The sequence below is a fragment of the Panulirus ornatus genome, chromosome 27, assembly GCF_036320965.1.
Source record: "Panulirus ornatus isolate Po-2019 chromosome 27, ASM3632096v1, whole genome shotgun sequence".
NCBI lineage: Eukaryota > Metazoa > Arthropoda > Malacostraca > Decapoda > Palinuridae > Panulirus > Panulirus ornatus.
Window position 1 is genome coordinate 2,932,150 of NC_092250.1, and position 16,884 is coordinate 2,949,033.

At 38.9% G+C, this 16,884-nt stretch overlaps 1 protein-coding gene across 6 annotated transcripts in view; it reads left to right on the forward strand.

The window, feature by feature from the left end:
- The window catches only part of Grip163 (gamma-tubulin complex component 6), a 94,425-nt gene extending 82,791 nt beyond the window's left edge, over window positions 1-11,634 (forward strand). For 5 of the 6 annotated variants that reach the window (XM_071678100.1, XM_071678101.1, XM_071678096.1 and 2 more), the window contains 4 exons: window positions 2,963-3,078; window positions 5,438-5,547; window positions 6,421-6,620; window positions 11,265-11,634. In XM_071678100.1, the coding sequence (XP_071534201.1) occupies window positions 2,963-3,078; window positions 5,438-5,547; window positions 6,421-6,620; window positions 11,265-11,362 (524 nt within the window). In that variant the 3' untranslated portion in view covers window positions 11,363-11,634. Of the gene's footprint in view, window positions 1-2,962; window positions 3,079-5,437; window positions 5,548-6,420; window positions 6,621-7,791; window positions 7,827-11,264 lie in introns of all 6 variants that reach the window. The other variant, XM_071678097.1, reaches the window with a different exon arrangement.
- The last annotated feature ends 5,250 nt before the right edge of the window (window positions 11,635-16,884 follow it).

The window sequence follows — 16,884 nt, forward strand, 5'->3', positions numbered from 1 at the left end:
AATTAAGAAGCATTATATAGCTAGAGCTCATTCTACACCATCAATGTTGTACTCTCATTTGACCAAATAATTGGGTACTTCATTTTTGCCTTATCCCCAAGTTCTTTTTTTTTTTTTCCTTTTTTTTTTTTACATCTAGCTGCATTAGCAGTCTTTGCAAGGTAACATCAAGAACAGATAAATAAAGGCCTCATATCCACACATTCACTCTCTAACTGCCAGATATAATGTACAAAAATCATAGTCTATTAGCCAAATCCAAGCCCATTCAACTCTTCATGATTTGGTTTGACCACTTTATATTCCCATTGTTTAGCCCATTAACAGCACATAGCCCCTACATACTACTTTGCTCCAGTATTTCTAACTAACATGGTTCTTGCCCTCCTTTAATGTCTAGGACGTAATACCATATAGTCTCCTTTATTTCATCTTTCTATCTCCTCTTCAGTCTCCCCTTCCCTTTTCCCCTCCCCTGCCATTGAACACATAAATCCTGTGTCTATTACTCTTCAGCTATCTTCTCTGTATGTCCAAACCATATCAGCACACCTTAGTAGGATCCTCTTAATCAGACTACACTAAATACTATACTACTCTCTCTGACTTGTCATTTCTCATTTGATGAAGCCACCTCATGCCAAATATTCTCAGGCATGTCATTTCCAGCACATTAACCCTTTATCTTACCTTTGCACTGAAAGTCAAAGACTGACACTCATACAGTACTCTTAGGACTACAATACCTTCAAACATACCCATTCTTGTCCTGACAGAAACTTCCTTTCCATCCACACACTCCAGATGTCCAGGACCTTATCCCTTTCTTTCAGCCTCTGACTCATTTCCCATCTTTTCAACAGTTTCCAAGTCTACTCCCTGGGATCTAAGGCACTTCACTTCCTTTAAACCTTTTACATTTCAACTTTCACTCATGCTCTTGTCTGACTCATCTGCTGTATCTAACATCTTTACTTTTAACATTATATTTCAACTTTCCTCTTGAGATTCTTGCAAACTTTGTCACAGGCCCATAGAATTTGTCTCTGGAGACTCATCACAGCCATTTTATCTGAAAACAGCAACTGTTTCCTGTGGGGTGGGGCTGCATTAGGAATGGATTGGAGGCAAGCAAGAATGAATATGTACGTGTATATATTTAAATGTCTGTGTATGTATAGGTGTATATATTGATATGAATATGTATGTATATGTGCATGTATGGGTGTTTATATTTATTTATTTATTCATTATACTTTGTCGCTGTCTCCCGCGTTAGCGAGGTAGCACAAGGAAACAGACGAAAGAATGGCCCAACCCACCCACATACACGTGTATATACACACATGTCCACACACGCACATATACATACCTAAACATCTCAATGTATACATATATATACACACACAGACATATACATATATACACATGTACATAATTCATACTGTCTGCCCTTATTCATTCCCGTCACCACCCCGCCACACATGAAACGACAACCCCTTTTCTCTGCATGTGCGCGAGGTAGCACTACCTCTACACGGGAAACAGCGACAAAGTATAATAAAAAGTATAATAAAAAAAATAAAAAAATATATATATATACCTCGCAAACGCGGGAGACAGCGACAAAGTATAATAATATATATATATATATATATATATATATATATATATATATATATATATATATATATGTATATATATATATTTTTTTTTTTTTTTTTTTATACTTTGTCGCTGTCTCCCGCGTTTGCGAGGTAGCGCAAGGAAACAGACGAAAGAAATGGCCCCGCCCCCCCCCCCCCCCATACACATGTACATACACACGTCCAGACACGCAAATATACATACCTACACAGCTTTCCATGGTTTACCCCAGACGCTTCACATGCCTTGCTTCAATCCACTGACAGCACGTCAACCCCTGTATACCACATGACTCCAATTCACTCTATTTCTTGCCCTCCTTTCACCCTCCTGCATGTTCAGGCCCCGATCACACAAAATCTTTTTCACTCCATCTTTCCACCTCCAATTTGGTCTCCCTCTTCTCCTCGTTCCCTCCACCTCCGACACATATATCCTCTTGGTCAATCTCTCCTCACTCATTCTCTCCATGTGCCCAAACCATTTCAAAACACCCTCTTCTGCTCTCTCGACCACGCTCTTTTTATTTCCACACATCTCTCTTACCCTTACGTTACTTACTCGATCAAACCACCTCACACCACACATTGTCCTCAAACATCTCATTTCCAGCACATCCATCCTCCTGCGCACATCTCTATCCATAGCCCACGCCTCGCAACCATACAGCATTGTTGGAACCACTATTCCCTCAAACATACCCATTTTTGCTTTCCGAGATAATGTTCTCGACTTCCACACATTTTTCAAGGCTCCCAAAATTTTCGCCCCCTCCCCCACCCTATGATCCACTTCCGCTTCCATGGTTCCATCCGCTGACAGATCCACTCCCAGATATCTAAAACACTTCACTTCCTCCAGTTTTTCTCCATTCAAACTCACCTCCCAATTGACTTGACCCTCACCCCTACTGTACCTAATAACCTTGCTCTTATTCACATTTACTCTCAACTTTCTTCTTCCACACACTTTACCAAACTCAGTCACCTTGGATCCCTGGGGATAGGGGATTAAGAATACTTCCCACGTATTCCCTGCGTGTCGTAGAAGGCGACTAAAAGGGGAGGGAGCGGGGGGCTGGAAATCCTCCCCTCTGTTTTTTTTTCAATTTTCCAAAAGAAGGAACAGAGAATTGGGCCAGGTGAGGGTATTCCCTCAAAGGCCCAGTCCTCTGTTCTTAACGCTACCTCGCTAATGCGGGAAATGGCGAATAGTTTGAAAAGAAAAAAAAAAAAAATATATATATTTCTCATTTTTAGAATAGAATACTGCTTCCATAATTATCACAACTCATATTGTATTTTATTCCTGTTAGGTCGGCAGCAAAAAGAGGGCCATTTCTCCAAGAGCGAACAATTTCATCAAGTTTGCCTTTTTCGCCATGAGATGCACCATTTCCTTCTTGTTGTACAAGCTTATGTTATTAGTCAGGTAAAGCAGCTGTGTACCATTCAGTATTTTCATCAAAATTAATCCTCTGAATTACTGACACAAATGAAAAGAGACAGTGAATGATCTTGATAATGATGGCAATAGAACTGGGTAACAAAAAAGCTGGTGCACACAATGACAAGTTATTTATTATTCTGTACAGCAGCTGTGGGTAAGCCATGAAAAGAGAACTGCTCCTATATAGATAAAATGACATTATTGGACTTCGCCTGCTTGTGGTTACACATTAATTGAAAATTTACTTTCAGTAAGGTTGTATTGTCAGAATAGAGTCTTGTTGAAGAACTCACTAGAAAGCAATCCTTCTTTTCCTCGAAGCTGATTGTAGTGGAGCCTTCTGCAGGAGCCCTTATAGAGGGGGTCCTGAGGTTTTAAATAACGATAATGTTATAGATAGCCATGTGACATGTACATAAGTACTTTAACATTATTCATACATAAGTATCTTTAACATTATTCAATAAATTGCTGACCATGCATGACCACCATACTTGGATAGAAGCCTTTTTCCATTTGTTTGGTTTTTAGACGATTTTTGAATGACATTCATTTCGAGCTGACAGAAACTGTTAAATATTTTTTGCAAATTGTAATTTCTGTTGTATTTCTAAAAAAGAAAAAGAAATGAAACAGTGATTCATGATGAAGTCCATCAATCTATCTATATCTCTGATTTCTGTTCCAAATGGAACTCCCTCATGAGGGATGGCCTCCAATGAACTCCAATGCTGCTTCTTAGCCTTTAGTACGTCACCCTTAAAAGGCCACTGGCAAAGGGCAACTCAAGCGTAGTGCTTGCATAGGCTCCTACCTGATGTTCCTACTGACTACTTGTACCTAATGCTACCACCTACTACTTCTACCTAATGCTCCAACCTACAACTTTTGCCTACTGCTCCTACCATTTTGCCAAAAGGCAAGGGTAGCACATAGTGCTCACTGCGGGAAAATTTAGAGTTACAATGAATGAGTTGTGTGAATTGAGTGTTGTCAAATATTATGCATGTTTCTGGACAGAATGCCAGTAATCCATGTGTGTGTGGGTGAGACAAAAAGAAAAGACAGCTATCTGGGTCAGAGGAATGCGACTTGACAACCACTGAAGTGCTGACTTTCTATGCAGCCATCACTAAACCTCCTAATACCCAGGCAGGAAGTACTGGTAATATACCTCCCTGTTCGTTGGCTGCCTACCAACTACAAATGTGGTAAAGCGGCAGGAATGAATGGGATTGCAGTTGAATTTCTCAAGAAATGGGATAATGTTATTCTAATTGGTTATTCTGGCTAGACAACATTTGTATGATGTGAGCGAGGACTTGAAAAATGCATGTGTGATGCACATATATGATTACAAGGAAAAATCCCTGCCTGGCTCCATCCTCTGCCGGTCCCTTTGGAAAGTTAATCCTGGAGACTCTTAGGATACATCCCTTTAATGTGAGCAGTGTTAAGATTATTATATGCAATAACTCAATAATGGATAGAAATATTGCTGAATTGCCTCTTATTTAACATAGTAGAAATACTGATATGAATCAAAATGTTGGTTTATACAAATTCGATAACTGTAAATGTAAAAGATTTAAACGTGTTTCCCAGAACACAGGTAAATCTGAGTTTGTAACCTGAGAGAGGTTATATCACTGAAAGTAACTTGTTCATTTATCCCTTCACCTGTTTCTTAATTTATTTGCCTGCCCTGCCCTTTCATAGCAGGTATATTATATTCTGGTTCTCTTTATCTGTACTCAGTTCTGATGTTGTAATCATACGAAAGCATTTGACACTTCGCATCTTGCATTTTCTTGTGGTTTCACCTCTGGGGTGGGGTGGCACCGGGAATGGATGAAGGCAGGTGAGTATGAATATGTACATGTGTATGTATATGCACGTGTATATATATATATGTATGGATGGGCTGTTCTTCGTCTGTTCCTGGTGCTACCTCACTGATGGTGATTAAGTATAATAATATAATAAAAAATATATACACATCTTTACAATCCCTGGGGATAGGGGAGAAAGAATACTTCCCACGTATTCCCTGCATGTCGTAGAAGGCGACTAAAAGGGGAGGGAGCGGGGGGCTGGAAATCCTCCCCTTTCACTTTTTTTTTTTTTTTTTTTAATTTTCCAAAAGAGGGAACAGAGAAGGGGCCCAGGTGAGGATATTCCCTCAAGGGCCTAGTCCTCTGTTCTCAACGCTACCTCGCTAATGCGGGAAATGGCGAATAGTATGAAAGAAATCTTTACAATCTCATTTTTTTCAGTATAGGAAGGTCTGATGAATCTTCACCAAAGAGCGATATCTAGCACATTACTTTCCCTTTTTCAGGTGCACCAGATCAGTTGGAGTAAATTTGAACAAAAATTATGTGAAAAAGTAGCATCGCTTGATGACCTTTATGACCTTCACAGCTCTCTAGTCAACTCCATACTCTCAAGGTAATGCATTACTTATGATGTGTAAGTCTAAGCAAAAGTGAGAATGCTACTGTTATAGTAATTTAGTGTGCATGAACAAGGTACTTTAATAAACTGTTGATTGTATGTAGTAGTAATTAACCCTTGGCAGGATTTCACATATTCTCAGCTTGTTTAAAGATATACCTGAACTTCACCTATTAATATTTTGAATACAGTCCTACTTAAATAGATTAGTGAATGTTACCTCCTCAGACACACTGTATCAGATTAGTGAATGTTAGCTGATAGGGTGTACTGTATTAGATTATCAAATGTTAGCTGATACAGCATCTATCTTGGTCCAGCAAAATCAAAGGGATGGAGCATATGAACTACCATGAAAATCTGAAAGAATTGCAGCTATATAGTCTAGAAAGAAAATGTTATGAGATGCCCATGGCTACGAATTGAAGGTATGAAAGAAAATTTGTTAAATCTGAAAGCCTTTTAGCAAGGAGGATATAGAGTATTAAATCTTCATAAATCAAATCAAAATTTATGGCAGATCAACTAGGCAGTAAGAACATGTTTCCAATATAGTGCCATGAGAAATAAGAAGCAGGCATGGAATAAATACAGAAACATTTAAAAAAATACTTAACCTAATTCAAATCAGTACCAGATGAACCAAGAATAGATAAGTATGAAATGCAGGCGACAGCTGAGAGGAACTGTTTTATTCATCAAGCAATGAGTGTTTAGTAATTGCCTTGCCATTATAGCTAAATCTCATCACAGGTACTCAAGGTAGGTAAGTACTCTCTTTCACTCATATGATGTTGCAACACACTTTTCATGTGAGCTAATGTTGCATAATATACTTATAATATCACAAACTTTCTCTTGCTACAGGTGTTTTCTGACCCGTAATAGTGCTGTGGTTTTGAAACTGGTGAGAGACGTGTTCTCACTAATGCTGCGTTTCCGTAAACAGTTTCTCTCTCATTCATGGCAAACTAACAGCGAATCAGGCATCATGGAGCATCCTGGGTTTAATGCGCTGAAAAGCACATACCAAGAGTTCCAGAAGCATGCTACTTTCCTGCACAAATGTAAGTGAGAAGATGACTGTTTAGTGCTTGTTGGGCATTTTGGTGTGAATGCATTTCATGAGTGTTGTGTTTTGGGGAGGAGGATGGATCTGTGAGTATAGGTTGTTAAGGTGTGCACAGGAGTAAGCTTTTTATTCTTTACTTGGGGATGGGTGGTTGGTTATAAAGTGGTTCGGACGGGAAATGTCTAGTGCTGTGCAGAGATCTAAATGCCAAGCACATTGAGGTGAGAAATATTTTGTTTGCATTTTGCTGTGAAATTGATGAATGTTTGTGGTTGCTAGGAAGCCAGCAGTTGTTCTGAGCACTATTTTTTGTGGTTTGCAGCTTAATTATATTTATTTATGAAGCTGGGTGACCAGGCAGGTGAAGTATAGTTTAGAGTGGAGTGGATAAAATGTAGTAATAGGATACTAATGGATTCTTTCTCTAGTCAAAATTTGGGAACAGATTTGGTTTTTTATATTAAAAGAAATGGTGTACTGTATGTTAATCATTAATCAAACAAGTTAGCATTTAGCTATTACCAGTTTTCCATCAAAAGATACATTGGTGTTCATAAATCACGTGAAGCTGTACATGTTCATATCATAAGCAGGACAATTCATGTTGTTCATGTATTCATTATATGTATGATGATGTTTACATGTTAAATAAGGTGGTAGATGGTGTTGATATTATCATTATTTTCAATATTGTAGTTATTATTATTGTTGTTGTTATTATTTTATAATTATTATCATTATTATTATGATGATGATGATAATGATGATACAGTATTTTTCTTTCCAGGTTAGCACTAAAACTCTTAATAATATATATGGGAAGGAATTTCAGTACTTTATATTTTCTCTTTGCTGTTTCTTTTAAAAGGGAAAAAGAATCTAAGCTATTAATTGCATTACAATATAGAATGTGTTTATGATTTTGCTTAGTTTTAATTGCTTCACATTTTTAAAAGGCTTGAAGAAAGTATGTTTTATTCATTGTCTAACTTAAAGGCTGTTTACCGTGTATGCATGATGTTTTGTACTGATTAACAGACGGGGTATCGATGGATATGAAAACATACGATTTGTTTTATAACATTATTGAATGTTATGATGATGTTGATAAAGATGTCAGCTGTTTATCTTTTATGTTTGCTTTTTTGCTCTTCCATTCCTTGAAGCTCTAATGGAGGAGGAGGAGGATAAACTACACGAGGTAATGATATTTACATTTATATGTACGCTGGCACTCAGGCTGCTGAAACCATGCATTTTGAGCGTAAAGCAATTAGAATTCTTGAAGTTTGTACAATTCACTGCAGCTAAGTGTTTTTGTATCATAATATTCACAACCTACTGTTATTTATAATCTTAATGTCTTATAAATCCCTATCCATCATAAAGAACAATATATTCTGTGATAATCCAATATAGTCACAAAAAACTGTAATCAAGAATTCTTCATTTGTGGTATGTAAGTGTCTAGAGATGTAAGTAATCATGGTATTTTACAAAATATTTTGCTTAGGTCACTCTTAAGTACAGTGGGAAGTTACCATGGTACTTTACAGACAATTCTGCATGGATCATCCTGCAGCTTAGTGAGAAATGACATATTGGATGTACAGAAAAAAAAAGAAGAAAAGTTCAGATTTACTGTGCTGGGTAATGTCCATTGACTACTTCCCATTCTGGGTTACCACAGTTTCGAGCTAGAAAAAAAACACCATTACCCAGGACTGTCAATGAACTTTACCTGCCTTACTGTTTGTCCATCACCAAGTGATATTCTAAGTTCTTATCATCAATCATACCCTGCACATACTATAATACCTTAAAATATAATATGTTCCTTTTTCTGCAAAAACTCCTCCTCCAAAAGAAATCATACAGATATGGAAGTGCCCTGATTATGTCTCCTGTGGATAGCTAGCACCTGATTATTTTTCTTTTCCCAATAAACTACTTTCAAAGATGGTGGATGGCATGAGACTATATATACCCCTCCACTAAAGATTTCGGAGGTAACACCATTTGTTAATTCTGTCCTTTAGAAACTGAAATACAAGAAGAGGAAGATTTTCAGCACCCCACTCCTGCCCCATTTAGTTGTCTTTCTATGAAACACAGAGAATTTGTTGATAAAATTCTTTCTCCCCTACCCTAGGGACAGTAATGAGTGGAAAAACTTTGTCATGTAACTTACCATTAGCCTACCTAAGAAGCCAACTGATTCCATTAGCATTAGCAAAGTAGCACCAGGAATACACGAAGAAAGGCTGCATCTGCTCACATCCTTTTAGTGCATTACAAATGACAGCTTGAGAATGGGTGTTAGCAGGTACGGTCTTTCTTCATCTGTGCCTGTCACTATCTCACTAACATGGGAAATGGCTAACAAGTAAGAAAAAAATGCATTTTTTTAGAAATCAGTTGCCTTCATAGTTAGGTTATCAGTGATAAGTTACATGGCAAAGCTTTTCACTCTTTCATTTTTCCTGTTGGTCTGTAGTGTATAGCAATTTAAAAAGAAAGTTTCATTTGATATTAGTTAATAAGTTTTAACTAAGTCACCCACTTACCTTTTCTACATCTGTTCATTACACTTTACTTACCTTCCTGCCCTAAGATTTCCTTGCCTTCTGTACGGATTCCATAGTGTTCAGAAAGCCAGTCGCATCACATGTCAATACCATATGTCAAAGAGTTTGCTGATTTTGTATGTGTCTGTGTGAGGCAAATGCAGAACAATTTAGGAATGTGTGTTCAGTGTCTTCAACATGGAAGTTGCATCTTGGGGTTGAGGGTACTTAAGATATGTTGCACTTTTGTTTGTACATTTTAACGGTACAGAGATGAGTGGTTTCCAAAGCACAGATATGAAAGTGTAATTAATATATATCTGGATAATGTTGATTCTGATGGGTGTATGTCTGGTGGGGTGGTGTTTAAGACTGAGTTGGAAGAGTGGTTATTTAGTGCTTTTCTGGATATTTCAAGATGTATTTGTTTCTCCCATTGGAATAATGTGGTATACTGGGGTCGACATGCTGTCAGTGGACTAATCCAGGGCATGTGAAACATCTTGGGTAAACCATAGAAAAAGTCTGTGATGCCTGAATGTGGATAGGGAGCTGTGTTTTTGGTGCATTACACATAACAGCTAGAGACTGTGAACGAATGTGGCCTTTTTTGTGTTTTCCTGGCACTACCTCACTGAAGCAGGGAGTAGTGATGCTGTTTCCTGTGGGGCAGGGTAGCACCAGGAATGGATGAAGGCTTAACCAGGCTATATGAAGTGGCAAGGGGAAACCACAGAAAAGTCGGTGGGGCTTTGTTCTGGATAGGAGGATGTGGATTTGGTGCATTATACATGATAGCTAGAGAGTGGATGTGAATGAATGGGGCCATGTCTTCCTTTGTTTCTGGTATTTTCTCACTAATGTAGGAAACAGTGAACATGCATAATATTTTTATATGTTCATAATTTTTATCAATAAGGGAATGGATAAATTTCAGATTGAATCATTCTGTGCATTTATAAAACTTGAAGTAATATTGTATAGTAAAAAATTTCTCTGTTGTAAATTTACCTTTCATGGTTCATGACTATGTTCTAAGAAACACATGATAGTTAGGGTATCCTTAAATTTCCTTCTCTTCCATTAAGTTGAAATGAGTAATGGATTTGATTTTAACAGACTTAAATGTATGATGGATGTGGAGATGTAAAACATGTATTTATACATTGGTTAGACTTTGTATCCAAGTGACTGTCCAGATGTTAAGAGAACGATACAAATTATAAGGGTAAAAGTGCCTTGGATCTTATGAAGAACTTATTAGATCTCAGTATGTGATTAAAGTGTAGTTAAACAGTACAGCCTGAACTTATTGCATGATAATATACATGGTGATGCTAGAAATATTTTTCAGTTTCTCTTTGTTCTTCTGTGACAGATTTTGACTGCATCAGGGCACTCATGTATTATACACATCAAGATGACTCCAACTTCCTGGAAGATGTTTATTTTTGGAATGTGATATTCTAGACAGAGAATGATTTTACTTTCTCAGAATTAGATTTATATTGAACATTTGTTCACACTATTTCTGTTACTGTTTCTGCCATTTTCACAAGATTTTCTGCCTCAGAAATCATCATTATCTGTTCAACTTGATATCTAACATTTATGATATTTTTGAGGTGAAGATAGGAATATTCCACATTAAATCATAGCTTAATTGATCATTATTCTTGAAAAATTGCTTTTGCTTTAGAATTGTGCTTTTCTGCATGCTGACAATTAAATAAATACTTTGGACAGATATTGTTTAAACTATACTGGCTTGTATGTAACAGACAAAGCTTTGAGCTTTATCACTGCATTCCTTAACATACGAGATAATTACAGCAGTATGATGTTTTCCTTATTCATTTCTCACTCATTAATACTGATCCTGCTAAATAGATGTAATGATACTTTGGTTTATTCCTCATTCATTTGCCCATGTATGAAACATTCTGATTTAAGAACTATATGATTTCAGGGTTTTATTACCATCTGTTGGAAAAATTTAATTTTTTAGTGTAAAATGCTTGTCACACTAAAAATACATGACCTCACTCCATTGTTTACCTCTTTAATTTCAGTGCTGGTGAAGGTTGGACAACGCATTAGAATGGACTCCTGCCGTCAGGACCTTCTCAACAGACTAGATTTCAATGGCTATTACTCTTCTGAGGGTTGATGGATGTTGATATTAGCTGATTATTGTCTATATAGAATTTCAAATTATATGCCTTACATTTGACCTCAAAGGATCATGTTCTTTTTAAGAAAAATGTAATAATAATCTGATACACCTTCATTCAGTGAAAGTTAAAATGGCATTGAGATAAAGCTCAAAATAGTTTAGAACTTGTTGACATATTGTTGTCAGGCTCGAGTGATGAGTCCGAGGTGTGTTATATCTTTTATTTACCTTCAGCTGTTATAATAAATAAATGTCTATGTTATGAATTCTATTTTCACTTTCCTGTGTTCTTAAGATTAAGATTGACGAACATGAATTTTCAAGGAATTTTCACTAAACCTTCAGTATGGTAAAATATAACACAACTCATGGAAATTGTTATTCTTATGAGGAAAAATTCTCTCCTTCACTCTTGACCAGTAAAAGCTAAGGGCACGTGAAACATCTGGGGTAAACCAGGGAAAGGTCTATGGGGACTGGATGTGGATAGGGAGCTGTGGTTTTGGTGCATTACACATGACTGCTAGAGACTAAGGTGAACGAATGTGGCCCTTTTTGTCATTTTCCTTGATGCTACCTTGCTGAAGCAGGGGGTAGCCATGCTGTTTCCTAGGCGACAGGGTAGCGACAGGAATGGAAAAAGGTAAGCAAATATTAATATGTACATGTATATGTCTGTAAATATATATATATATATATATATATATATATATATATATATATATATATATATATATATATATATATATGGGGGCAAGAGAAAGGAGAGTTGTTACTAGTTACTATTTTGATTGTTGATCAAGTACGATTGCCTTGGTTTATGTAAACCCCGTAATGAGAACAGTAATGAACCAACTTGGCCAATGGACTGCCAAGCATACTGTGACTACTCATTTCCAACAGGCTAAGGAAAGGCCAAGGAAATTCTTACATTTAATATCTAATCCTAATAACAATGGTAGAAATAATGTGGCATCCATCCTAACACAGATGCTAATAATACGTAAAACTAATTCACAAGTGTAAGAGAAATTTTGTTAATGAACCCAAACACTTCAAAACAAGCATTACACTAATTCTGGCCGCCCAGCATAACACTCACTTGCGGCTCAGTCTCTGTGGGTAAAAGTTCACTTAAGGGAACATAACTGGTTACACATGTCCTTTTCGTCAATTCGGTCTGTACGTGCACGGTGATCCGGGCGTGCAGCAGTCCTTGCTAAGCGACAGCCACGTTCAACTTTCCCCGGGGAAAGTCTCCCTGTACGTACACTATTCACATGTAGCGCGGTGCACCCAGCGTACGTTCTACGTACAGCTCACTGTTTCCATTCACATACTACTAAGATTCTCTTGAAGTCCCTACTGTTGATTGACCCGCACTCTTGTTCGGCCTTTACTGGTGCCCTATTGGAATGGAAGTTACCAGTGTCCCCTGTAGACTTTAGTAGCGCGTTACCTTTACATAGGAATGAGCCTTGCACACTTCGTTTGAAACATCCTGCGTAACAGTGCGAGATATGGCTTCCCGGATGCAGATATCCTGTGTAACAGCGAGGTATGGCTTACAGGGATTCGTAGTAGATGTTATGTTATTCTCCAAGGGCTGGGTAAAGTGTCTCCAAGGAGGTTGGATAATCAGTGATCCCCTCTTTATTCTGCGTAATGTAGGATGCCATTTGTTGTATTACTAAAGCAATTATTTCAATTTCCTTCGTTAATTGCTCCACTAATTCACTTTTTCACACGATAAATTTTCGTTGTCACAATAACTGTTTCTTTCATTACTCTTCCAATCTAAAGTTTTAATTACTACTAACTGATTTTGCAAGAATATCCTTAATCAGAAATCTCGCGATGCGTGAGTGAGGCGACAGACCTCACTGGAGTCGGCCAAATGTTTACAAACCCAACATACAACCCCATTATTTCCCAGCCTATTCCGTCCTGTTACACACACACACACACACACACACACACACACACACACACACACACACACACACACATATATATATATATATATATATATATATATATATATATATATATATATATATATATATATATATATATAGCGCAAGGAAACACGAAAGAATAGCCCAACTCACCCACATACACATGTTTATACATACACGTCCACACACGCACATATACATACCTATACATCTCAACGTATACATATATATACACACAGAGACAAATACATATATACACATGTACATAATTCATACTTGCTGCCCTTATTCATTCTCGTCGCCACCCCACCACACATGAAATGACAACCCCCTCCCCCCGCATGTGCGCGAGGTAGCACTAGGAAAAGACAACAAAGGCCACATTCGTTCACACTTAGTCTCTAGCTGTCATGTATAATGCACCAAAAACAGCTCCATTTCCACATCCAGGCCGCAAAGAACTTTCCATGGTTTACCCCAGACGCTTCACATGCCCTGGTTCAATCCACTGACAGCACGTCGACCGCGGTATACCACATCGTTCCAATTCACTCTATTCCTTGCCCGCCGATTACTCAAAATCTTTTTCACTCCATCTTTCCACCTCCAATTTGGTCTCCCACCTCTCTTCGTTCCCTCCACCTCTGACACATATATCCTCTTGGTCAATCTTTCCTCACTCATTCTCTCCATGTGCCCAAACCATTTCAAAACACCCTCTTCTGCTCTCTCAACCACGCTCTTATCAAACCACCTCACACCACATATTGTCCTCAAACATCTCATTTCTAGCACATCCACCCTCCTGCGCACAATTCAATCCATAGCCCACGCCTCGCAACCATACAACATTGTTGGAACCACTATTCCTTCAAACATACCCATTTTTGCTTTCCGAGATAATGTTCTCGACTTCCACACATTCTTCCAGGCTCCCAGGATTTTCGCCCCCTCCCCCACCCTATGATTCACTTACGCTTCCATGGTTCCATCCGCTGCCAGATCCACTCCCAGATATCTAAAACACTTTACTTCCTCCAGTTTTTCTCCATTCAAACTTACCTCCCAACTGACTTGACCCTCAACCCTACTGTACCTAGTAACCTTGCTCTTATTCACATTTAACTTTCTTCTTTCACACACTTTACCAAACTCAGTCACCAGCTTCTGCAGTTTCTCACATGAATCAGGCACCAGTGCTGTATCATCAGCGAACAACAAGAGACTCACTTCCCAAGCTCTCATCCCCAACAGACTGCATACTTGCCCCTCTTTCCAAAACTCTTGCATTCACCTCCCTAACAACCCCATCCATAAACAAATTAAACAACCATGGAGACATCACACACCCCTGCCGCAAACCTACATTCACTGAGAACCAATCACTTTCCTCTCTTCCTACACGTACACATGCCTCACATCCTCGATAAAAACTTTTCACTGCTTCTAACAACTTGCCTCCCACACCACATATTCTTAGTACCTTCCACAGAGCATCTCAATCAACTCTATCATATGCCTTCTCCAGATCCATAAATGCTACATACAAATCCATTTGCTTTTCTAAGTATTTCTCACATACATTCTTCAAAGCAAACACCTGATCCACACATCCTCTACCACTTCTGAAACCACACTGCTCTTCCCCAATCTGATGCTCTCTGTACATGCCTTCACCCTCTCAATCAATACCCTCCCATATAATTTACCAGGAATACTCAACAAACTTATACCTCTGTAATTTAAGCACTCACTCTTATCCCCTTTGCCTTTATACAATGGCACTATGCACGCATTCCGCCAATCCTCAGGCACCTCAACATGAATCATACCTACATTAAATAACCTTACCAACCAGTCAACAATACAGTCACCCCCTTTTTTAATAAATTCCACTGCTATGCCATGCAAACCTGCTGCCTTGCCGGCTTTCATCTTCCGCAAAGCTTTTACTACCTCTTCTCTGTTTACCAAATCATTTTCCCTAACCCTCTCACTTTGCACACCACCTCGACCAAAACACCCTAAATCTGCCACTCTATCATCAAACACATTCAACAAACCTTCAAAATACTCACTCCATCTCCTTCTCACATCACCACTTGTTATAACCTCCCCATTGGCCCCTTTCATTGAAGTTCCCATTTGCTCCCTTGTCTTCCGCACTTTATTTACCTCCTTCCAGAACATCTTTTTATTCTCCTAAAATTTAATGATACTCTCTCGCCCCAACTCTCATTTGCCCTCTTTTTCACCTCTTGCACCTTTCTCTTGACCTCCTATCGGGGTCGGGGTCGAAGTGCTGTATATGGATTGAACCAGGGCATGTGAAGCGTTTGGGGTAAACCATGGAAAGTTTTGTGGGGCCTGGATGTGGAAGGGAAGCTACTGTGTCGGTGCATTACACATGACAGCTAGAGACTGAGTGTGAACGAATGTGGCCTTTGTTGTCTTTTCCTAGCGCTACTTTGCGCGCACGCAAGGGGAAGGGGTGCCATTTCATGTGTGGCGGGGTAGCGACGAAAATGGATGAAGGCAGCAAGTATGGATATGCACATGTGTATATATGTATGTGTCTGTCTATGTATATGTATGTATACGTTGAAATTTATGGGTATGTATATGTGCGTGTGTGGACGTTTATGTATATACATGTGTATATGGGTGGGCTGGGCCATTCTTTCGTCTGTTTCCCTGCGCTACCTCGCTAACGGGGGAGACAGCGCTGGTGGCGGATTCATGTGAGAAACTGCAGAAGCTGGTGACTGAGTTTGGTAAAGTGTGTGGAAGAAGAAAGTTAAGAGTAAATGTGAATAAGAGCAAGGTTATTAGGTACAGTAGGGTTGAGGGTCAAGTCAATTGGGAGGTGAGTTTAAATGGAGAAAAACTGGAGGAAGTGAAGTGTTTTAGATATCTGGGAGTGGATCTGTCAGCGGATGGAACCATGGAAGCGGAAGTGGATCATAGGGTGGGGGAGGGGGCGAAAATTTTGGGAGCCTTGAAAAATGTGTGGAAGTCGAGAACATTATCTCGGAAAGCAAAAATGGGTATGTTTGAAGGAATAGTGGTTCCAACAATGTTGTATGGTTGCGAGGCGTGGGCTATGGATAGAGTTGTGCGCAGGAGGATGGATGTGCTGGAAATGAGATGTTTGAGGACAATGTGTGGTGTGAGGTGGTTTGATCGAGTAAGTAACGTAAGGGTAAGAGAGATGTGTGGAAATAAAAAGAGCGTGGTTGAGAGAGCAGAAGAGGGTGTTTTGAAATGGTTTGGGCACATGGAGAGAATGAGTGAGGAAAGATTGACCAAGAGGATATATGTGTCGGAGGTGGAGGGAACGAGGAGAAGAGGGAGACCAAATTGGAGGTGGAAAGATGGAGTGAAAAGGATTTTGTGTGATCGGGGCCTGAACATGCAGGAGGGTGAAAGGAGGGCAAGGAATAGAGTGAATTGGAGCGATGTGGTATACAGGGGTTGACGTGCTGTCGGTGGACTGAATCAAGGCATGTGAAGCGTCCGGGGTAAACCATGGAAAGCTGTGTAGGTATGTATATTTGC